Source organism: Silurus aristotelis, assembly GCF_946808225.1.
Source record: "Silurus aristotelis genome assembly, chromosome: 19".
NCBI classification, from domain to species: Eukaryota; Metazoa; Chordata; class Actinopteri; order Siluriformes; family Siluridae; genus Silurus; species Silurus aristotelis.
In genome coordinates this window covers 10,078,188-10,100,614 of record NC_139592.1, presented here as the reverse complement: position 1 = coordinate 10,100,614, position 22,427 = coordinate 10,078,188, and the positions used below count along the sequence as shown (strand labels likewise).

The 22,427-nt window shown below is 40.3% G+C and overlaps 1 protein-coding gene across 1 annotated transcript in view; it reads left to right on the top strand.

Moving 5' to 3' along the window:
* LOC310741755 (E3 ubiquitin-protein ligase UBR4-like) overlaps positions 1-22,427 on the top strand; it is a 49,296-nt gene that overhangs the window by 2,136 nt on the left and 24,733 nt on the right. The window contains exons 2-55 of the mRNA XM_083569960.1: positions 1,786-1,883; positions 2,018-2,121; positions 2,210-2,339; positions 2,982-3,121; positions 3,232-3,334; positions 3,699-3,840; positions 3,944-4,068; positions 4,157-4,281; positions 4,365-4,424; positions 4,524-4,714; positions 4,815-4,914; positions 5,012-5,149; positions 5,439-5,556; positions 5,976-6,017; positions 6,197-6,384; positions 9,190-9,346; positions 9,479-9,564; positions 9,664-9,833; positions 10,252-10,531; positions 10,615-10,753; positions 10,952-11,031; positions 11,118-11,246; positions 11,402-11,584; positions 11,689-11,811; positions 11,896-12,125; positions 12,241-12,359; positions 12,816-12,913; positions 12,997-13,154; positions 13,309-13,515; positions 13,607-13,708; positions 13,797-13,897; positions 13,985-14,372; positions 14,555-14,618; positions 14,715-14,906; positions 15,387-15,457; positions 15,569-15,716; positions 16,485-16,718; positions 17,052-17,222; positions 17,339-17,521; positions 17,739-17,897; positions 17,988-18,140; positions 18,258-18,485; positions 18,593-18,750; positions 18,850-19,021; positions 19,098-19,299; positions 19,775-19,938; positions 20,061-20,277; positions 20,368-20,584; positions 20,961-20,993; positions 21,314-21,377; positions 21,498-21,632; positions 21,736-21,910; positions 22,042-22,173; positions 22,263-22,384. Of these exons, the coding sequence (XP_083426086.1) occupies positions 1,786-1,883; positions 2,018-2,121; positions 2,210-2,339; positions 2,982-3,121; positions 3,232-3,334; positions 3,699-3,840; positions 3,944-4,068; positions 4,157-4,281; positions 4,365-4,424; positions 4,524-4,714; positions 4,815-4,914; positions 5,012-5,149; positions 5,439-5,556; positions 5,976-6,017; positions 6,197-6,384; positions 9,190-9,346; positions 9,479-9,564; positions 9,664-9,833; positions 10,252-10,531; positions 10,615-10,753; positions 10,952-11,031; positions 11,118-11,246; positions 11,402-11,584; positions 11,689-11,811; positions 11,896-12,125; positions 12,241-12,359; positions 12,816-12,913; positions 12,997-13,154; positions 13,309-13,515; positions 13,607-13,708; positions 13,797-13,897; positions 13,985-14,372; positions 14,555-14,618; positions 14,715-14,906; positions 15,387-15,457; positions 15,569-15,716; positions 16,485-16,718; positions 17,052-17,222; positions 17,339-17,521; positions 17,739-17,897; positions 17,988-18,140; positions 18,258-18,485; positions 18,593-18,750; positions 18,850-19,021; positions 19,098-19,299; positions 19,775-19,938; positions 20,061-20,277; positions 20,368-20,584; positions 20,961-20,993; positions 21,314-21,377; positions 21,498-21,632; positions 21,736-21,910; positions 22,042-22,173; positions 22,263-22,384 (7,948 nt within the window). The remainder of the gene's footprint in view (positions 1-1,785; positions 1,884-2,017; positions 2,122-2,209; positions 2,340-2,981; positions 3,122-3,231; positions 3,335-3,698; positions 3,841-3,943; positions 4,069-4,156; positions 4,282-4,364; positions 4,425-4,523; positions 4,715-4,814; positions 4,915-5,011; positions 5,150-5,438; positions 5,557-5,975; positions 6,018-6,196; positions 6,385-9,189; positions 9,347-9,478; positions 9,565-9,663; positions 9,834-10,251; positions 10,532-10,614; positions 10,754-10,951; positions 11,032-11,117; positions 11,247-11,401; positions 11,585-11,688; positions 11,812-11,895; positions 12,126-12,240; positions 12,360-12,815; positions 12,914-12,996; positions 13,155-13,308; positions 13,516-13,606; positions 13,709-13,796; positions 13,898-13,984; positions 14,373-14,554; positions 14,619-14,714; positions 14,907-15,386; positions 15,458-15,568; positions 15,717-16,484; positions 16,719-17,051; positions 17,223-17,338; positions 17,522-17,738; positions 17,898-17,987; positions 18,141-18,257; positions 18,486-18,592; positions 18,751-18,849; positions 19,022-19,097; positions 19,300-19,774; positions 19,939-20,060; positions 20,278-20,367; positions 20,585-20,960; positions 20,994-21,313; positions 21,378-21,497; positions 21,633-21,735; positions 21,911-22,041; positions 22,174-22,262; positions 22,385-22,427) is intronic.

Below are 22,427 nucleotides of genomic sequence, written 5' to 3'. Positions count from 1 at the left end.
TCTGTCCACCTTTCATTATTTACATGAGCATCGGAAGTTTATTTTTTTTATGCAGATTACTTGGACGTTTTTTTTTTTTTTTTTTTTTTTTTTTTTTTTTTTTTTGTCATCCACAGTTGATAACCCAGTACTGTTAAATCTAAATCAGTTCAACATCTGTTAAAAAAAAGCTTTTTATTTTTATTCAATCTCTAGTACACAGATACCAGTCTAGTATAAACGTATTCAATTATCTCTCTACTTGTGTTTTTTATTGGTATTCCAGCTTGTGCACAGTTACCAGTATAAATCATTAAAACTGAGCAACCATATTCTTTTTGCAAATTGTATAGATGACGTAGCCCTGAGAAACATTAGGAGGCTAGTTATGAAGATCCTTCTTTCTTCTCCACTCCTCTAGAGGGCCCCTGTTATTAAAACATACATTTGTTCTTCAAAATTGCTTTTGGCAGAAATGAAACCAAAACATTTCAAACTTAAGTTTCCATCAGTGTATGTGAGGGATTTCCACCTTGCTACACTGATGTGAATTGCTTCTGAGTGTGTAACTTGTCCACCGTTGGCCCGTTAAAGTAGTGTCTTTATTTTTATTATAAAATTTTTTTAAGGACTCTTAGGATATACAGTTTACTCATTTAACAGTTGTATAGGTACATATGTCCAGTTATCTGTCTAGTTTATTTGTTTGTATTATTGTATTGTTTTCATGACCCAGCTCAGGTGTGTTAAACAGCAGTCACACTGGATTTTTGCATTGCAGCTTGACCTTATTCTCCAGGGTGGAGCACATTCAGGCATTTTATTTACAGTGTTATTGATTTTGGCAGCTTGCTTTTCAGTGTTTCGTAAATTACAGATGACATGAAACAAGGATTTGGGTTTTGCATTTGTTCTGGATGGCAAGTTGGCTAAGGAATTCAATGAATTAAAGATGATCAAACCCACCCTTTATTTATTTCAATTCTATTTTTTTGCCTGTTGAAACTGTTTGTTTTATTTAGTTTTTTTTTTTTAATGCACATGCCATAAGAATACATGAACGGATCAGGACCCAATTCATGAACAGATCGTACATCATCAAAATAAGCACCAATTTGTGGGAAACAAGCTTTCGCCCTTATTTACATGTCATACACATACAACATAGCGTTTTTCTCTCTCATATACTCCTAATTTACATGAAAAAGGTTTTGTGATAGCGAGCCAGTAAAAGGAAAGCATTCAGCTCAGTCTGGATTTAAGGCAAGAGCGAAGAGGACAAAACATTTTGGTGAGGCAGAGTTGGAGTCGTGTGTTTGAAGCTGCTGCGTATTTCTGTGCACCAAATTCTGGGCTTCTATCTGTGTAAAAAAAAAAATAAATAAAAAATCCTGAGCCATTATGTTCACTGTAAATATAAACGTTTTCTTTTGGCCACTTGCTGCTTGACAGGTTTGCTTTGTTACACAGAGGAAGTGGATTAATTATTACCTGCTACCAGTAGATTTTATTTGTGTCCATTGTAACTTATTTTTTGGTCTATTGTTTAATTTGGGTATAGCTTTTTGAGCTTTTTTTGTGTTCTGTGCTTTTGGGTTAATTATTTTTAGAAAGCATATTGCTCACTATCTGAATAGAAATCACAGGGAAGCAAAATATGCGACAGTCATGGACTAAATTTGCTGATACATTTGACACTTTATAATTGGTGCATTACAATGAGTTAGTGTTTGGTAAAGTTTATATTCTTTTTTAAAACAATCAATAGCTTTTGTAATTTTTCTGTGTATAATCTTTCTTTTCCAGTGAATCTGAGATACTTCATCACGATAAACAGTATGAGCCGTTCTACTCGTCTTTCGTGGCGCTCTCTGCACATTACATCACCACAGTTTGTGGTCAAAGTAAGCATGTTTGTGGAAGGGTGTTGCTAATTCCAATAGGTGTTATTCAGAATGAACTATTACTTGCAATGCTAGAAGCAATAAAAAGCTCATTGGCTATTTATAATCATTTTTACCCTTATCTTTGACCCTAGTCCCCAGAAATCAGTTGCTGTCGGTAGCTGCAGCATGTAAAGTCTTGATCGAATTCTCATTGCTGCGGCTCGAAAACCCAGACGAAGCATGCGCAGTTTCACAGGTGAGATGTCTTCATTTTTAATGAGTATTTCCCCATTTCTGACTTCTGTTGTGCATCCTGAATTTTGGTCTTGGGTTTTTTTTTTCAGAAGCACCTAATTCTCTTAATAAAAGGTCTTTGCACTGGGTGCAGTCGGTTAGATCGAACAGAGATCATTACCTTCACTGCAATGATGAAGTCTGCCAAACTTCCACAGACCATAAAGACCCTTTCAGATGGTGAGAAATGTGTTGACAGGATATTTTGTTTTCCTCTGGCTGTTGTTTTTCACTTAGTATTATAGGCCAAATTACCTGGATAAAGCCCAACACACGACACAGTGTTTTGCTTGTGAATTCATATGAAACTCATATACCAATTTTTTAAAGATGTTTTTGGGAGTGTTATTGGGAATAGGGGTTCACAAACATTGCTGAGTAGGCAGGCTGAAAAAAAAGTATGTATTTGTAATAAATTGGATCGTTTACTTTACATCATGAGTCTCAGAATTTTGCAATAATAAAAGCTATATGTTCATATTTCATAATTACTGGTGATCGCCATTACCAGTTTGCTACCAACAATTGGTGCACATAGTCATATTTAGCGTGATCTTTTATTCTTACTATGAATATTTTAAGCCCTGTAGTTCATTCTAAACTGAACAGCTGTCTAGACAATGTCTTGGGTCATCTGAATGAGTATTATTCTCATCTTCTTCCCCCTCCACCCCTCTAAATGCCAAACTGCCAAAAACTAAGCTCTGTTCCCTTTTCTCTGTCCATTGGGCTTTGCAGCCTGTCGTTTCCAGATGGGTTATCTGATCTGGGTTTCTCTGTCCTTACATTGTGTTCTATTATTTCCTTTGTCTTATTGTCCAGTGGAGGACCAGAAGGAGCTGCCCTCTCCAGTCAACCCTGAGCTGCGGCACAAAGAAGTACAAATGAACTTCTACAATCAGCTGACCTCAGTGTTTAACCCTGACATTACAGTCCTGTCCTCGCCTTCGACCCACCTACAGGTCAGCAAATTACAAAAACATAGGGATCAAGCAAACATCAGATAACGAATTCTGCGTACAAATACTTGTGTAAATTTGTCTCGAACAATATCTGCCATTTTGTGTTCCAGGCTGAGGGTGAAATTGATGACCAGGCAACGACAGATCAGGCTGCACAGGCCAAAATGAAGAATGCCTTCATCTCACAGAATGTGTCGAGTTTACAAGAATTGGGTTTGTATTTCTAAAGTTTAATATCTTTTCACGCATGTCTATTTGAGTCAATCCCTCGTCTGTAGTGTTGTTGGTCCAGTTGCAAGTGAAGGACACTTTTTGGTGATGGGACAGTAAATTAAATAGCAAAATAATAGAGGTAGTAATGTTACTCTGATTAGGACTTGACAAGTGTGTGTGTGTGTGTGTGTGTGTGTGTGTGTGTGTGTGTGTGTGTGTGTGTGTGTGTGTGTGTGTGTGTGTACCAGCTGTAATGTTTAAAATATGTACTGTTATATACGTCGCGCTGGATAAGGGCATCTGCTAAATGCCGTAAATGTATATACAAAACCTTGTTCTAACGTCATAAATCATATTTTCACAGGAGGCTCAGAAAAATTGCTGCGTGTGTGCCTCAACCTGCCCTACTTTTTGCGCTACATCAACCGATTTCAGGATGCTGTATCGGCCAACTCTTTCTTCATCATGCCAGCTACTGTGGCAGATGCCACCGCAGTCCGAAATGGGTAAGGCTATCACTTTTTTTTCAGCATCTGATCTATTTTTATATTGCTTGTAGTCATAATTTTTTATGCCATGTTTATCTTATGTCTTTGATGTATCTGTCAGATTTCACTCCCTTGTGATTGATGTAACAATGGCCTTGGATACTCTGTCCCTACCTGTGCTTGAGCCTTTAACTCCTGGGCGACTTCTTGACGTGACTGTACTAGCCCTAAGCTGCCTCTATGCAGGTTGGGTAACTTGGAATATCTGGGATTTCTTTTTTAAGAGCTGTGATTGTTTTTGGAATGTTGAAAGATGTTTGGTCTTCATGTGCAGGAGTGAGTGTGGCCACATGCATGGCCATTCTGCAGGTGGGCAGTGGCCTGCAGATTCGCACAGCCTCGACAGGATCTAAGGAGGAAGACTATGAGAACGATGCTGCAACCATTGTGCAGAAATGTGTATGTTCACGTTTCCATGTGCCCCTTAACTATGTGTATCATGATTAGCGCGTTCTGATTAGATTCTGCTCTTTATCTTTCAGTTAGACATATATGACATGATCGGACAAGCAATCAGTAACTCTCGGCGAGCTGGCGGGGAGGTAAATAAACTCTTAATACATATCTACAAGAGCACTGGCAAATCCTGAAGTTATATTCGACACCATTTTTAATCACTGGATGTATCCTCTCCCCCACAGCATTATCAGAACTTCCAACTGCTGGGTGCCTGGTGCTTATTAAACAGCCTGTATTTGATATTAAACCTGAGCCCCACTGCCCTGGCAGATAAAGGAAAGGAGAAAGATCCTCTGGCAGCACTGCGGGTTAGGGATATAGCTACTCGCACCAAAGATGGTGCAGGATCACCTAAACTGGGCCCAGGGAAAGGGTATGCTTCAGATATAAACTGTACATGCTTTGCTTTTCATATCTTGGCAGCATCTTCATAACATTTTCCTTTTTTTAACTTTTATTTTTATTTTATGAAGGCACCAAGGTTTTGGGGTTTTGTCGGTCATTTTGGCAAACCACTCAATCAAGCTGCTTACCTCATTATTCCAGGACCTACAAGTGGAGGCATTGCACAGGGTAAAAAAAACCCTCAGCTAAATATTTTATCTTACACATTAGACTTAAATGTTGCCAGAACAGGCATCTTAGTGTGGTTTATTTTCTTCTGTTGTAGGGATGGGCTAGTGATGGACCCCCAGCAGAGTTAAACATCATGGCACAGAGCACATCGATTCAGAGAGTTCAGCGGCTTATCGACTCTGTGCCTCTAACCAATCTGCTTTTTACGCTGCTGTCCACCTCCTATAAGAAGGTAAGCAATCATGTGGGCGGTAAACAGAACACACAAGCAATTTATTTCCTATTATCTACACCATAATACATCACACTTGTACAATTTGACTAAAATATCAATGAAATTCGACGGAATGCAAAAATGTTAGAAGCGAGTGAATACGTTTTCGATGTCATGGTAATTATGTTGTAATTACCCATATGTTGTGGTCACATAAAAATGATAAAATCTTGAATCATTACCCGTTTAAATGTGTTGCAGGTTGCATGGCTAGCTTTCAATATGTTTATGGTTTTGTATCACTCAGGCCTGTGTGCTGCAGAGACAGAGAAAAGGCTCAGTAAGCAGTGATGCCAGCGCCTCCACTGACTCCAACACTTATTATGAAGATGACTTCAGTAGCACGGAGGAGGACAGTAGTCAAGGTAACCGATGCTGCTGAATTCTCTTTGATTCGGACCTTAAAGATAGGCTAAGAAAGAGGAGATAGTCAGTCTATGAAATTAACAGAAATTAGAAACATTATATATTGGAACAATATATTCATAGACCAATTTTTTCATTTATTTAACTTCAGATTTTAACATGCAGTACATTTTTCACCAAATATTCCAGCTTAGGCCTATCTGTTATTTAAAAAAATCCTTGGTTAGAGTCAGGGTTCAGGTGCTTGAATATTTTGATGCAAAAGCTGAAAGCTGCATACACTAATAGAAGAACCAGAGTCAGGCCAAACTTAGAGACAGGTCAGATTAATTCTGCTGGTGTTGCACACCAAGCATGCTCTGCTTAACTGCACTGCCGTGGCAGCCTGCACTCCTAGTGACAGTGTCCGTTATTTCAGCAGAGAGAAGACAGGAGAGGACAAGAGCAACTTGTGTCTCAGGTCAGCAGATTTCTGCATTAGCTCAGCCTTGTAGTGTCTCAATGTGCAACATTTTGTTGTCTTTTCAACAATAACATCAAGTAGTCTTGTACATGGTCTGTAGAAACAGCAGCTCTATATGTCTGCATACACTGCCTGGAATAAATTTGGAGTTGAACTTGTGAACTGCATGTTCACAGATGACGACAGTGAGCCCATTTTGGGCCTTTGGTTTGAGGAGACCATCTCTCCCAGTAAAGAAAAGGTGGCACCTCCCCCTCCTCCTCCACCCCCTCCACTGGAGACCTCACCAAGACTCAAGAGCCCTAGCAAACAGAATGCAGGAGAGAATGGTAACATCCTGGCTAGCCGGAAGGATCCTGAGCTGGTAAGAACAAATTGCTGTGTGTTCAATCAGATATGCTTGATCTTGGGATAGAAAATGAAGGAAAGGAACTTGATTTATTAGATTCATTTCCAAATAATAACATCGGGAGCAGTTTTTAATCCCTCGACAAGATGTATATTATTTTTATACATACATATATATACACACACACACACACACACACACACACAGAGTATCTCACAAAAGTGAGCACACCCCTCACATATATTTTCAAGGGACAATATTATATATTTTAAAGTAGTCAATATGCAGCCAACTAAAGTAAGTACACCCTAAGCATGCAAAGCCACATTTCCAATGAATCATGTTCATATTTTTGTGTACTTGACGGGACCATGCACATTTGTGGATCTTTTATTAGAGCAGTTACAATTTGATGCTTTTGTACAATTCTCTCATACTGACTACTGGATGTTCAACATGGCACCTGATGGCAAAGACTCTCTGAGGATTTGAGAATTAGAATGGTTGCTCTCCACAAATGTCCTAGGCTTTAAGATCATTAACACCCTGAAAATAAGTTAGAGTACAGTGACCAGAGTCAAGTTTATTTCTATAGCACTTTTCACAACAGATATTGTTTCCAAGCAGCTTTAAAGAATTTAAGAGTTAAACAGAATTTAAGATTTAAGGTGAGCAATGTGTATTTTTTCCTGGATGAGCAAGCCATGGGGACTGTTTCAAGGAAAAACTCCCTTCGTTGTTACTTTGAGAGAAACCAGACTTAAAAGGAGAACCCATCCTCATTTGGGTGATATTCAAGAGTGCGAGTTATAAATATTTTAAACAATACAAAACACTGGAGAATGAGAACTAAAATGAGAACTGGAATGTAAGATTGAGTAATGTCCTTTATACAGTCATTTGAGGTTGTGGAACCAGGAGCTACTGAGCAACTCATGAAATATCTCAACATTTGAGTCCTTGTGCTGTGTGTCAGATGCAGAATCTGGTTTCAAAAAACAGACGCACGAGTGCTGCCAGCATTGCCTTAGCGGTTGTAGAAGTGGAATGTACACTTGCCAGTGTTCAGACTGTACGCCACACACTGCAACAAGTCTGTTTACATCGCCGCTGTCCCAAAAGGAAGCCTTTCACTGTGTTCTGATGAGACCAAGATAAACTTGTTTGGCTCAGATGGTGTCCAGCATGTGTGGTAATGCACTGGTGAGCAGTACCAAGAATATTGTCTTGCCTACAGTCAAGCATGGTGATGGAAGCATCATGGTCTGGGACTGCATGAGTGCTGCAGGTACTGTGGAGCTGTGGTTCATTGAGGGAAACATGGATTCCAACATGTACTGTGACATTCTGAAGCAGAACGGTGATGAACCGCAGTTTTCCAACATAATAACCCCAAAAACACAGCTTCCTTTCTGAGGAGAGTGAATTTGCCACTTAACGTCGGTTATGTCGGGAATCCCCCTGCCACGCCCCCTTCGGCGGCGGCATTCCCAGAAGCACCCTGCTTCTTCTCCCGTGCGGGCGAGTTAGTCGCAGTCATGCTGATCACACACACCTGACTCATTCACTCACTCATCCCATCTCTTAGTTAAGCCCCTCACCTCTACACACTCGCGGCCCGTTATTGTTTGTGCATGATCGTATGTGTTGGTTCCTGTCGGTCTGTGTAATCGCGTATACGTATCCCGCTACGTACCCTTCTTCTCGGACTCCGCATTCTCTCAACGACACCCCGGATTACCCCGATCCTGCTGTTTTCCATGTTCACGCTGTCTGCACCACGTTTATCCGTTGCTGCGCTGCGCTTTCCATAGCGCGGATCTGTGGATTCTCTACACGAACTGTCTCTGCTTTCACAGAACTTTGTGGACCGCGCTCCCGGAGCGCACCACTGGATATTACTGCTTCGCTACAAGTATTGGTGGATTATCTCCTGAGTATTCTCAATAAACTTTGTTTGCGTTTACTTTGGCTTCCGCCTCCTTATCCGCATTACAGGTTTTCTCGGTCCGCATGACCAATCCAACAAATCGCGGCAACGCTGTTGTGTAAAAAAAACTCCAAAAACATGTGCATGCACATTCTCATTTAATAACGCACATCATGTACATAAAGAAATTTCAAGCACGTTAATATATTGCCGCCATATTGGTTTTCGTTTATCTCGATCTTCGGTTATCTCAGCGTTTTTGGCGTCCCTTAGGCCGGTGACATAACCAGGTTCCACTGTATTAATATTCGCGATAATTCGGGGGTTCTCATTTGGACCCTAACCAACAGCAATTTGCGGATATCTTAAAATTTGCAGGACAGAATGTTCAGGAACGTTAGGAATAACATTTTAAACTATGTATTTGGTCAAATACTGTGCACTATTATGTTAATAAATTGCACATGTTTAGATGAATTCTCTAAGGTACAATAGGGGTTGCAGGGGTGTGTCCAAAATTTGCGGATTTTTGGATCTCAGGAAGGGGTATTAGAACGTAACCCCCACGGTTTCCAGAGGACCACTGAACTCACTGTTGTTGCCAGTTGTTTTAAAAATAATAGCTGTATGTTGAGTTATTTTCAGGGGATAATAAGTCTGTACTGCTATACAAGACGCACATTGACTACTAAAATATATTCGTTTTATTTCTATAGTATTGACCCTTGAAGAAATATTAAAATGGTTAATGAAATAAGAGGGATGTATTCACTTTTGTGAGAATGTATATTTGTATATATAAATAAAAAAAAAAAAAAAAGTTACTTTTTGAAAGAATAAAAAATGGTGGAAACAATGTATTTACCTACAACTATATTTTCCTTTTGTAGTTCTTGGGTCTGGCCTCTAGCATTCTGAATTTCATTACAACAAATATGCTGAAGTCCAGGAACAACTTCATCCGCAACTATCTGAGTGTGTCCCTCACTGAGCAGCACATGGCCACTCTGGCCAGCATCATCAAGGATGTGGACAAGGATGTTAAAGGCGAGTGGTGTGGGTGTGTGGGTGTGTGTGTGTACATGAATCTAGTGACTGGGATTAATTAAAATATTTGTCTATGCCTTTGCACAGATCAGGATGTTCATGTTTGTTGGTTTATCTTTGGCTTTTCTTTAGGTTCCTCCGATGAAGAATTTGCCTCTGCTTTGTACCATTTTAACCACTCTTTGGTAACATCGGATTTGCCCTCTCCAGCTCTTCAGGTATATAGACAGCATCTTTAGTATGTATTTTATTGTACTAGTTTAATGCATGATTTGCTATTTGAATGACACCATTAACACACACTTTGCGATGATTAGAATACACTGCTGCAGCAGCTTGGTGTGGCTCCATTTTCGGAAGGTCCCTGGCCCATGTATATCCACCCACAGTCACTATCAGTGCTCTCTAGACTGCTCCTCATCTGGCAGCACAAAGCCAGCATTCAGGGAGACCCTGATGTCCCTGAGTGCATGAAAGTTTGGGAAAGGTGAGCCTTACCATCACTTTATTCATCGTCACGAACACTTTGCATTTGACGTTCTCTTAATTTGCATGGTTTGTTTTGTTGATATTTAAGGAATGCTGAACTTCCTCTGTCTGTTCAGTAATAATAGGCCTCGATCACATGTAATGTACAAGTTGATCAGCCAGTAATGTAGCATACACATTTTAGTAGGCGTTTTTACAATAAAGAGCATTGTGAAACCTTTTTATGTTGTTTTAAGCCTTGAAGTGTTGATTTAAAGGCAGCTATGAAAGAGGTATATACCTGTAAGAGGGGCTGGATCACAGATTGTGCGCACACCCAGTGTCTGCTGATGTGTGGATCTAAGCCAATAGCTATCAGCTGTTGTGTTACTTGTTCAAGGCAGAACCTCCATTAATTTTCCCTCTGCTGGATGCAGGTTTGTGGGCACTCTGAAGCAGCACACCTTGCAGGGAGCAATGCCCAGTGAGGAAGACCTAAATGTTGAGCACCTCCAGCTGCTGCTCCTCATCTTCCACAACCTGTCAGAAAAGGGCCGTCGCACTGTCCTCACTCTCTGCACTCAGGCCATTTCTGAGGTCGCCGCCCACGTAGACTCTCAGCTCCAGGCTGTGCCCCTAAACCTGGCTCGCATTCTGCTGGTCTTTGACTACCTCCTGCACCAGTACTCTAAAGCCCCTGTGTATCTGTTTGAACAGGTAACTCGAGTTTTCCATAAATATCATTTTCATGAAAACGTTTGGTCATGGGTGTGATGGCAAAGCATTGTTTGTTTTATCAGGTGCAGTACAATCTTTTGACTCCCCCCTCATCTGGAACAAACTCTGCCCAGGAGGGAAGTAAGAACGGTTCTATTCCATTATACTATGGTTTTAAAGAAGTGGAGGAAAACTGGGCCAAACACTGTTCAGCAGATAGAAGTAAGTCATAGCGCTCATGCTTCTACCATTCTCATAAATCTACACTATCCCATTTGGCATTAAAATAAAAAGTAATTTATTATTATGTGTGTGTGTGTGTGTGTGTGTGTGTGTGTGTGTGTGTGTGTGTGTGTGTGTGTGTGTGTGTGTGTGTGTGTGTGTGTGTGTGTGTGTGTGTGTGTGTGTGTGTGTGTGTAGATTCAAATGTGCAACCCAAATTCTACTGCATCCTGTCACCTGAAGCTTCAGAAGATGATCGGAGTCGACTTGACAGCAAGGTAAAGCCAAACACCATAGCCAGTTTGTAGCACAAAAGACTTTTGAGAGCATTTTTAGCTAAACTTTGTTTTTTGTTGTGTTGAAGGTTTTCCAAGTGTTGTTCAGTGGACCTATAAAATATGACAACTTGTATTACTCTCTCATCTCACTACTGGCTGCGGGGTCTCGTGTTGACACAGCCAGGAGACAGGAAAACAAACCTATTACTCCAGTTGTGAGTAACATTCCGATGAATTATAGCTTAACAGACTCTTTGATTTTTTTAGTGCATGTTTTTTGGAACTGGTGGTTTTAAATTGGATCTGTTTTTAGATGTTAAGAGGTATATTGAATTTGAAAAATGATATGGTTGGTACTTATCCCATCCAGGAGGCCTGCTCTCTCCAGTACTATTTTCTGATCCTCTGGAGGATTCTAGGCGTGCTTCCCCCCTCAAAATTGTTTATTGAGCAGCTGAAGACTGGCAACAGTGACCCCAGTGAGAGTGATATCCTGCACACACTGAGGTGGTCCTCTCGATTAGGTGTCAGCACATATGTTAACTGGATTAAGGCAAGTTTTGGACATCAAATGATTAGTAAAATAAATTAAAGTTTGTTTTTAATAGTTCCCTCCTAGTTTTCCTCATTTCATTGTTTATTTTTTATCCCAATCAGGAAAACCTGGTGAAACAGGGAATGAAAGCTGATCAGGCAACTTCCTTGGTTGAAGTGGTCTCTTCTAAATGCAGTGCAGTGAAATACGATGTCGAGATGGCAGAGGAGTACATTGCTAGACAGGTAATTGTCAAATAATTTAAAATGAAGATTCTCAGCTATTATATGAGATTAATAAAATGCTAAATAACCCTTTTTCTGTTTTAGATCTCGTCATTTTGTTGTGTGGATCCCAACAGCATCGTTCTTCTTCACCAGATTCCTTCCCTGCAGATCATTTACACACTGGATGCTGTTATCTCCAAAGTGCAGGTCTCCCGTAATGAGCATTTCTCCAAGGTGGCAGCCGAGACAGACTCACACAAATCTTTTGAGATCACCAAAAACCTCCTGCCTGCCACACTGCAGCTTATTGACATTTACACAGCCTTTACCAGGTCTGTACTTTATTTGTGGCTTGTAATGAGAATAATTTTTTTTAGTTACAAAATATTCACATGCGAGTTTCTGTGCGAACCAAGTTTGGTTTCTTGTCTGGTTTTACCTGTTTAGATCTTACTTGCTAATGAGCCTTCCTGAGGATGGAGAGAACAAGCCAACAGAAGCTAAACTACAAGGGTATGCTGCTGTGTTGTCTATAGGCTCCACACGCTGCAAAGCCAATCAGCTTGGTAAGGAATACTGTGCACGATTTTCTTTTTCAGAAAAATATAGACCTGTACCAATAATTAACTGGTTTAAATAAACATTTCAAAATAAAGGTACAGAATTTCCCCCTTAGCCTAAACAAAATGCAGTGTTTATCCATATTATGTTATGGGACTACAAGCCGGTATAAATAGCAAGTACCTAATGGAATTTTAGATGCCAGACCTGTTATGGTTGATTTTTTTATTTTATTTATTTGGATAAAGGTCACCTTCGTGATGAGAATTTATTTACTTATTAAATAAATATAAAAAACTCTATCTCTCTCTTCATATATGGTTTAATTGTTTGCTGTGCCTCTTTGTTTTTCTCATAGAAGTGTAATTGTAGATTTGGTGTAAATTTTAGTCATTATACACTAACGTGGTAATATAAAAAAAAAAAAAAAAAATGTAATGGTTTCAAATATTTCATTTCAGGTCAGACAGTAATGCAAAATCTGCCATCTGCACTTCAGACTTTATGTGAGACATGGAACAACATTCACACTAATGAGTTTCCCAACATTGGCTCCTGGGTAAGTGTGTTGATTCCAGTCATTTTTTTGACTGACTGGAAAATGCTTGAAACAGGATTATACTAACTATTTTTAATCCGCAGCGAAATGCTTTTGCCAATGACACCATTCCTTCAGAGAGCTACATCAGTGCTATTCAGGCAGCCCACCTTGGTACGCTTAGCAACCAGTCATTACCATTGGCTTCCTCACTCAAACACATTTTGCTCACTCTGGTGCGCCTCACCGGAGATCTCATTGTGTAAGTTGCTTAAACTTGGTTATGTGAAAACATGCACTTATATTTTTCCATTTCCCAATATCTATGAACAATTTGTGTGTAGTCAAATCTAGACTCATTTTTTGAGACCACCGGCCATACATGTGACTTTTTTTTTTTTTTTTTTTTTTTATAGAACAGAGGAGCTGAACCCTCCCCTGGTGATCCGGACACTGCTGCCGCTGTTGTTGGAGAGCAGCACAGAGAGCGTTGCGGAGATCTGTAGTACCTCTTTAGAGAGGATTCTGGGCCCTGCTGAGTCTGATGCCTTTCTGGCTCGTGTATATGAGCGTCTAATCACTGGCTGTTACAACATCGTTGCCAACCACTCCGACCCCAGCAGGTAAGATATTACACATCATCTGAGAACGAAACTATCGCAGAGACTTGGAATGTCATTGTGATCTTTCTCCATTGTTGAATTTGTCTCTCAGTGGTCTAGATGAATCTGTGTTTGAGGAGTGTTTGCAGTATTTGGAGAAGCAGCTGGAGAGCAGTCAGGTCCGCAAAGCCATGGAGGAATTCTTCTCCTTCAGGTACTGCACACTTTGAACCCTTTTTCTTAGTCTCGGAAAAATATGCTTCTTTTATATTTACTCACCACATTGCTGTTTCTTTCTGCAGTGGGGAACTGGTACAAATCATGATGGCAACCGCAAATGAAAATTTATCTGCAAAGTTTTGCAACAGGGTCCTGAAGTTCTTCACCAAGCTTTTCCAGCTCAGTAAGTCGACCAAAAAAAAGTAGATTGATTGATAGGCCATGTACTGTGCAATATATTTAATATATTTTTCCTTTTTGTTTTATATAGCGGAGAAGAGCCCCAACCCTAGCTTGTTGAGTTTGTGTGGTTCTCTGACACAGCTGGCCTGTGTGGAGCCAGTAAAGCTGCAGGCCTGGCTTACTCGGATGACAGCCTCACCACCCAAAGATTCGGATCAGCTGGAGACTGTGCAGGAAAACCGGCAGCTGCTGCAGCTCCTTACATCTTATATTGTGCGAGACAACAGCCAGGTGGGTGAGGGCGTGTGCACTGTGCTGCTCAGTACCCTCATCCCCATGGCCACGGAGATGCTGGCAAGCGGAGATGGAGCTGGCTTCCCTGAACTCATGGTTATCATGGCCACATTGGCTAGTGCTGGCCAAGGAGCAGGACATTTACAGTTACACAGGGCTGCTATTGACTGGCTCAGTAGGTGGTAAGTCATAGAAGGGATGACGGATGTAATTTTTCATTACATTTTGCATTACAAAATACCATCTTTTAGCTGTCAGTATATTGATTTCTGTATATGCATCAAAAAGTAATATTTTTTTTCCCCCAGACATTATCTAATGTGTGTAAGCAGTACAATTAAACATAATTTATTTTTTCTTTCAGTAAAAAATATTTATTTCAGAAGAACGTTGTGGAGAAAGTGACTGCCAATGTTTCACAAGGAAAAGTAAGTATACTCTAACATTTAAAAGCAAAAATTGAGTTTGTATGAAATTCCGTGTAGGGAAAATTCTGAACTCTCCTCTGCTTTTTCTTTCCACAGCACACCAGCATGTTGGAGTGTGCATGCCACATTATCTCATATCTGGCAGATGTGATGAATGCACTAAGGCAGAGCAGTGGTCAGGGCTCATCCCAAATCTTGATGGAGGGAGAGGAGAAGGCCATTGAGGTGGACTCGGACTGGGTGGAGGAGCTGGCTGTGGAGGAAGAAGACTCACAGGCTGAGGACTCGGTCAGATAATTGTCTGCTGTTGTGGTTTATGAATTTAAAAGTATACAGTAATCCCCCGCTTTACCGCAGTTCGAATCTCGAGACCCGGTTTATCACGGAATTGCATTTGCACATAACTAATTTGTTGGGTGGATTTTTCCGGTTTCTTGCGGGTAGAGCACGATAGACCAAAAAACTTATAGGAAATTGTTTTTATGGCGTTTTATGTTGAATGAATGAAATTTGTTAATAAAAGTATAATTATTAATTATAAAATGAAGTAAAATGTTAATACAGTACTGTACTATATGCATAAGATAGCATTTTTGGGGTGGCGTCCATTTATCACGGGCTGTTTTGAAACGTATCCACCGTGATAAACCGGGGGATTACTAGAGTTTTCTGCCTTAAAGAGACTTTAAAGTGAGGCTGCTTTATCAGAGCATCGTGGAAATACAAGCCTAATTCTTGCTTCTGTTTGGGTTTTGAATTGTTTTCTAGGATGAGGATTCTCTTTGCAACAAGCTTTGTACCTTTACCATTACACAAAAGGAGTTCATGAACCAGCACTGGTAATGGAAGAACTAGCCATCTACTTTATGTTCCCATTCCCCACTCCAGTGACACGATATACTGATTTAGGATGGCAGCCCTGCCCTTAATGCTCTCCTTTCCCTATACAGGTATCATTGTCACACCTGTAAGATGGTGGATGGGGTAGGTGTGTGTACAGTGTGTGCCAAGGTCTGTCACAAAGACCATGAGATCTCCTATGCCAAATACGGCTCTTTCTTCTGTGACTGCGGGGCCAAGGAGGATGGCAGCTGCCAGGTGAGACCGAATACTTCAAGTCATCATGGGAAAAGAACAACAGCGGTAACTTTGGCTTGCAAATCAGTTATCATTGAAAGTCATGAGCTCATCCCATGTTTCCTTCAGCCCATCAGGATTTTTTATATCTTCCATGAGTTATCATATTTCTTTCATGTTAACGTAGATTCATTTAATATTTATTTGAGATTTTAGCTATGGACATGTTAACATTAAACATTACATCCCATGCATGTCCATTCAAGCCTGGATTATACTTGTCTTTAAATATGCATAATGCAAAGTGGCTGTGGTGTGTACTGTAGTTTACTTAAACTTTCAGAAATGAATTCTACATGGCAGCATAGTGAAGAAAAAATTAAGTATCTCCGATCACAGACTTCTAACGGAATTGTCATTTTATTGGCTGCTACTTTTAATCCCCCAGATGTCTGAAATTTGCATGAGAAATTTCCACGAGTATGTCAGCAATACCATTTGCATTGCTGTTGCTTCACTGTATACTAATAAACACACACACATACATGCTATGTCGCACGTCAGTTATAATCCAGGCCTTAATGGAATCCCAAAGCATGTAAAAAAAAAAAAAACTAATGTTCGTTCAGTTAATTTGTCCTGCACTGTTTTACGAAATGAAGCTCGGTCCGTTAACACCACTTGTACTCCATGGTACCCCCATTTAACATGAATCGAAATAATTTAATTGTTCTAAATGCGTTTTTATCCATGTATTTTAACTTTGTGTCCTGTGTGTTTGTTACTCAGGCTCTGGTGAAGAGAAGCCCCAGCAGTGGAATAAGCTCAACCATGAAGGAGTCGTCGGCTTTTCAGAGCGAGCTACGCATGCCCGAAAGTGCCATTCGGCATCAGAGTGCCTCACCTGCTGACAAGGGTAAAGTCACCATCTGTGATGGCAGGAGCAGCGATGAAGAAAAGCCCAAGAAAAGCAGTGTGTGCAAAAACATTGAGGGCTGTAGAGAGGACCTTCTAGTGCAAGTGGTAAGAGTAGTGGTGTTCATTTGGTTTGTTTTTTGCCAATATGAAAATTTATGTACATTTCTATTAAAATGGGAGTGTTGTTGTTTTTTTTGTTTTTTTTTACTACAGTTACTCAATGAATAGTTTTACATTATTGTTACATTATATCTGAGAGCAGAGAATATTTGTAAATCTTTTGAACAAAAGATCGATTGGTTAAACAATAGAGAAATTTCAAGATGGAATTAAGAATGTCAATATTAATGGAAAGCACTGTATGGATATGTAGGTCTATTTTTATTCAGGATTTGGTGGGGGTGCATGAAACATTTATTTATTTTTTATGTCTCTCAGACGAATTCATCCACGGCAACCCTAGTGCTGGACTTACTGAGCTTTCTAATGGATGCCATCCAGACCAATTTCCAGCAAGACTCCGCTGTGGGCAGCAGCAGCCGAGCTCAGCATGCTCTCAATGAACTACACACCCATGATAAGACTGTAGAGATGACTGACCAACTCATGGTACATAATACAAAACACAATAAAGGGCTCTGACAAACAGACTTGTGTTGAAATGATCCTCAATACAAGCACTCATGTTTGTAAATACATTGATGTGATGTTTGTGGCTTGTTCAGGTCCCCACTTTGGGCTCTCAGGAGGGAGCCTTTGAGAATGTAAGGATGAACTATAGTGGTGATCAGGGCCAGACCATCAGGCAACTCATCAGTGCTCATGTTCTCCGTCGTGTGGCCATGTGTGTGCTGTCTTCTCCCCATGGACGCAGGCAGCATCTTGCGGTCAGCCACGAAAAGGGCAAGGTATGTTCCCTGGTGCTCTCCTCTTCGTTTTTGAGCTCAAACAGAATTAAAGGCCATTTCTGTAATAATTAAAAAATGGATTGACAAATTTACAACCACATAAAGATCTTTCAGCTGTTTATATCTTTCAGTTGTTTTTTGGAAGTCACTGTTTACACACAAGATTTCTCATCAAATTCTAAGAATATCTGTGACTCAAATTTTTTCTCTCTCAAAGATTACAGTCTTGCAGCTGTCGGCCCTCCTGAAACAGGCTGACTCCAGTAAAAGGAAACTGACCCTGACACGCCTAGCCTCAGCACCCGTGCCCTTCACTGTCCTCAGCCTGACTGGGAACCCGTGTAATGAAGATTACTTGGCTGTGTGTGGCCTTAAGGTAATACAAGTGTGTCGATATGTTTTTAAAAGAAACTCTCTTAATGAAAAAAAAATGCTTGGCTGCATCGTCTCCTCTTCCAATTTGCAGGACTGTCATGTGCTGACATTCAGCAGTACGGGCTCCGTGTCCGATCATCTGGTCCTGCACCCTCAGCTTGCTACTGGAAACTTTATAATCAAGGCCATCTGGCTGCCTGGATCTCAGACAGAACTGGCTATAATCACAGCTGACTTTGTTAAGGTAAACCATTCTTTTAATATTGATACTTGCAAAAGGTGTTGCTAGAATCAGAGTATTTCACACCACTGTTGCATAATTTTAAAGGTTTTATATTTATACTCCTGCTTTACTTTCTAGATCTATGATTTATCTGTGGATGCCCTGAGCCCCATGTATTACTTCCTGCTTCCAAGCTCGAAGATCAGAGATGCCACGTTCCTGTTCAACGAAGAGGGCAAAAACATCATCGTCATTATGTCTTCAGCAGGTTACATGTACACTCAGGTGATGGATGAATCAAGCAGTGCTCAGCATGGTCCTTTTTATGTGACCAATGTCTTGGAGATCAGCCATGAAGACTTAAAGGTGATTGAGCTCTTTTTTTTTTTTTTTTTTCTTTTTTTGTAGATACATATGTGTTGAAGCATGGTTGTAGTTGGAGGAATGCTTAACAGTGTTTTTGTGCCCTACAGGACAGTAATGGCCAGGTGGCAGGAGGAGGTGTGTCTGTGTACTACTCCCATGTGCTACAGATGCTCTTCTTCAGTTACAGTCAGGGCAAATCCTTTGCTGCAACAGTCAACCGCAGCAACATGGATACACAAAGGCTATTCACCATAAATGTTAAAGGGTATGTGCTTTTCGTTTTTTTTTTTTTTTTGGATCACTATAAATAAAATATTACAGGGTCAGATTCATTTAAACATTTTTGTTAAATTCTTCAATAAAGGTCAAATGGAGGCAGTAAAACCTCTCCAGCTCTGTGTCAGTGGTCTGAGGTAATGAACCATCCAGGCCTGGTGTGTTGTGTGCAGCAGACCACGGGGATCCCTCTGGTCATTATGGTTAAACCAGATACCTTTCTAATCCAGGAGATAAAAACTTTACCTGCTAAAGCCAAGGTTTGTCTTCATTCAAAGCATAGCAGTAAATTTGAGGGTGTGTGATGATTCTAAAGGCTTATTCTCTGCTACACAGATCCAGGACATGGTGGCCATTCGTCACACAGCCAGTAACGAGCAGCAGCGTACTACTATGATCTTGCTCTGCGAGGACGGCAGCCTCCGCATCTACATGGCCAATGTGGAGAACACTTCCTACTGGCTCCAGCCGTCTCTGCAGCCCAGTGGTGTCATCAGTATCATGAAGCCTGTTCGGAAACGCAAAGCTGCAGCAGCTAGTGAGTCACAACCCATTACGGCTTAAAATACAGTGATGTTTCCAATATTTCTAAGCAGAGTAATGTCTAAAATGATTGTTATTAAGCATTTTGATTTATCCTTGATATACACACACACGCACAACTCTTGATTTTCTAATAACATGCTAAGCAGTTTTTTATGGTACATTGTGTTCTATCCCTTCATCTGTGTAAGACTGTACCTTAGACTAATTTAACTGACTTTTAAATATAAAACAATTAGACATGTAAAGCAGAGTATGCAAACAAATAGTCAGAATAATAGTGATTTAAGACTTTTAATTCAACCCAATACATTTTTTTAATTACTAACTTTAGAAAAGATAATCAGCACTCTGGATTATGTTAAGTTGGGGAAGCTAAAAATGTCTTATGGTTAAATATTAAACCCTAAAACATTTTTCATCTTATTCCCTTCCACATTGTTCAATTTTGGATTTTGTCGCTCCTGCAGCTGCCCGCACATCCAGCCAGGTGACCTTCCCTGTGGATTTCTTTGAACACAATCAGCAACTCACAGAAGTGGAGTTCGGAGGCAATGACTTACTGCAGGTCTATAATGGGCAGCAGATCAAACACCGCCTCAATTCCTCCGGGATGTATGTTGCTAATACAAAGGTAAAAAAAAACAAAGAAACCCAGGAATTTTAAAATGAATGCTACTGCATTGATTTATTTTTCATATGAACATTTTCGAAGCAGACTTCAGTGTAAAAACAATTGTGTTGTTTTTTCCTCAGCCTGGTGGATTTACAGTGGAGGTGGTCAACAATAACAGCTCCATGGTGATGACTGGTATGAGGGTGCAGGTTGGTACTCAGGCCATAGAAAGAGCGCCATCGTACATTGAGATTTTCGGGCGCACAATGCAGATGAACTTGATTCGCTCCCGCTGGTTTGATCTGCCTTTCACGCGAGAAGAAGCCCTGCAAGCTGACAAGAAGCTCTCCATTTTCAGTAAACACTTTTCCTAACAGTAGTCTAAAAAATAGTACTGCGACCACAAACGTGAATTATTTGACGTTTCTTTGTGTCTGATCTTTACAGTTGGAGCATCTGTAGACCCTACAGGAGTAACAATGCTAGACTCCATTAAGATCTATGGCAAAACCAAAGAGCAGTTTGGGTGGCCTGATGAACCACCTGAGGACTTTCCTTCTGCCTCAGTCAACAATGTGTGCAGCCCCAACTTGAACCAAGGCAATGGCACTGGAGACAATGACATAACCACACCCACTTCCACCAGCGGGACGGTACTAGAGAGGTGAGGCTGGCCTGCTTGTCTCTACCATTTAAACCTAATTCTAATCAAAATCATTACAATAGTATGGCCTTCACATCTTTAAACCTGCATCTAAAATTATTGTATCTTTTATGTTCTTTATATGTAGATTGTCTCATCATGTTATTAGTATGTTTTGTCTAAAATTGCTTTAACAATACACAATGCAAGAAGGAGAGCAGGAAGTTTTGGAGTGGAGGAGTGTGTGGTGTGCCCAGTGCATGGCTGCGTTTATAATGACTTGTGCTTGCATGCTTACATGTCTTCTGTTACATACAAATCATTTTATTTACTTGTTTTTTTCTGTGATCCTCACACATATTTCTTTTTCTTTGCTCCCAAAAACAATAAAATAAAGTTGCGAAACTGAGTCCTTATCAACATTGGACCGGTTAGTAACCGCCCTTTTTCTGCTTGATTGCATGGGGTGTGTGTGTGTGCGCGTGTGTGTCGGCACATGCAAGGCAAAAACAAGTTAAGCTAAACTTGCTATGGCTTTGGGGGGGGGGGGGGGAATGCAAGCAATTTTCACTTTCATGACATCTCATAATATTGCTTACTCTGCGTGCTTTTAACTGGGTGTATTTTTGGTGCAGTGATTTGCTAGAAATATTTGATAGTTATTTGCATTGCTCTGAATAGTGTGGTTTTTTAAGCATTTTCTTCACTTAGTAAACGTGGTTTAATAAAATCATCTGCTATTTTTTCTAGGTTGGTGGTCAGCTCTCTTGAAGCTCTAGAGAGCTGCTATGCAGTTGGTGCAGCCAGTGAGAAGGTAAGTGAAACTTGGTATTCCTGTTGTGAGAACAAATAGGAAATTAAATAAAATAATTCCGGAATGAATTTATGGTTAAATTAGTGTTGCATGCTTTTCTGATTCTGTTCGCTCATTTAGGAGAAAAGCAAAGCTCCAGCTCTGGAGTTAGCCACTCTTCTGCTATCCATGCCAACCCCTCCTGGAGTCCAGCAGCAGACCAAAGGCCTTCTGGCCAGTCTGCACACCAGCCGCACAGCCTACCATAACCACAAGGTACTGACCATGTTAGCCAGTTCAGAATACTCGCCAACTTTCTTTTTTCTTTTCTATATTAATAGAGTAGTAAATATTTAAATGTGGCTTCTCTTGTTTACAGGATCAGTCTCTGCTCAGTAATGCAGTGCAGTGTCTAAATAGCTCTAGTAAGGAAAGCAAGGATTTGGACCCTGAAGTATTCCAGCGGCTTGTGATAACCGCTCGCTCCATTGCCATCATGAGACCCAACAATCTGGTGCACTTTACTGAGTCCAAAACACCTCATCTAGAAACTGGTACTGGAATTCACTTAACATATAACAATTGTAGGGCTATAGAGAATGGTGAACACTAGATCTGCATTTTAATATTGCTTCAGGTTTTTTTAATTCTGGGTTTTTCTGTGCTCTTACATTAACTTTTTTAGATCTCTGTGAGGATGGGCTAAAGCAAGCAGACACTGAAGGTTGCAGTTTTATTATGCAGCTTGTCAATAACTTTTGGAAACTCCACGCTCTCAAACCCAAGAATGCGTTCCTTGCTCCTGCCTGTTTGCCTGGTAAATAAATTTATCTCTGTACTCAAGTTCATATTTACAATATATTGCTCAACTGTTTTAACTGTTTTATTTTCTTTTGTCTTTTCGAGGATTAACCCATATTGAAGCCACTGTTAATGCTCTTGTGGACATCATTCATGGCTATTGCACTTGTGAACTGGACTATATTAATGTGGCTTCTAAAATCTACATGCAGATGCTGCTTTGCCCTGTAAGATCGAGATTGTATTTAATGCTGATACACATTTTGTTAC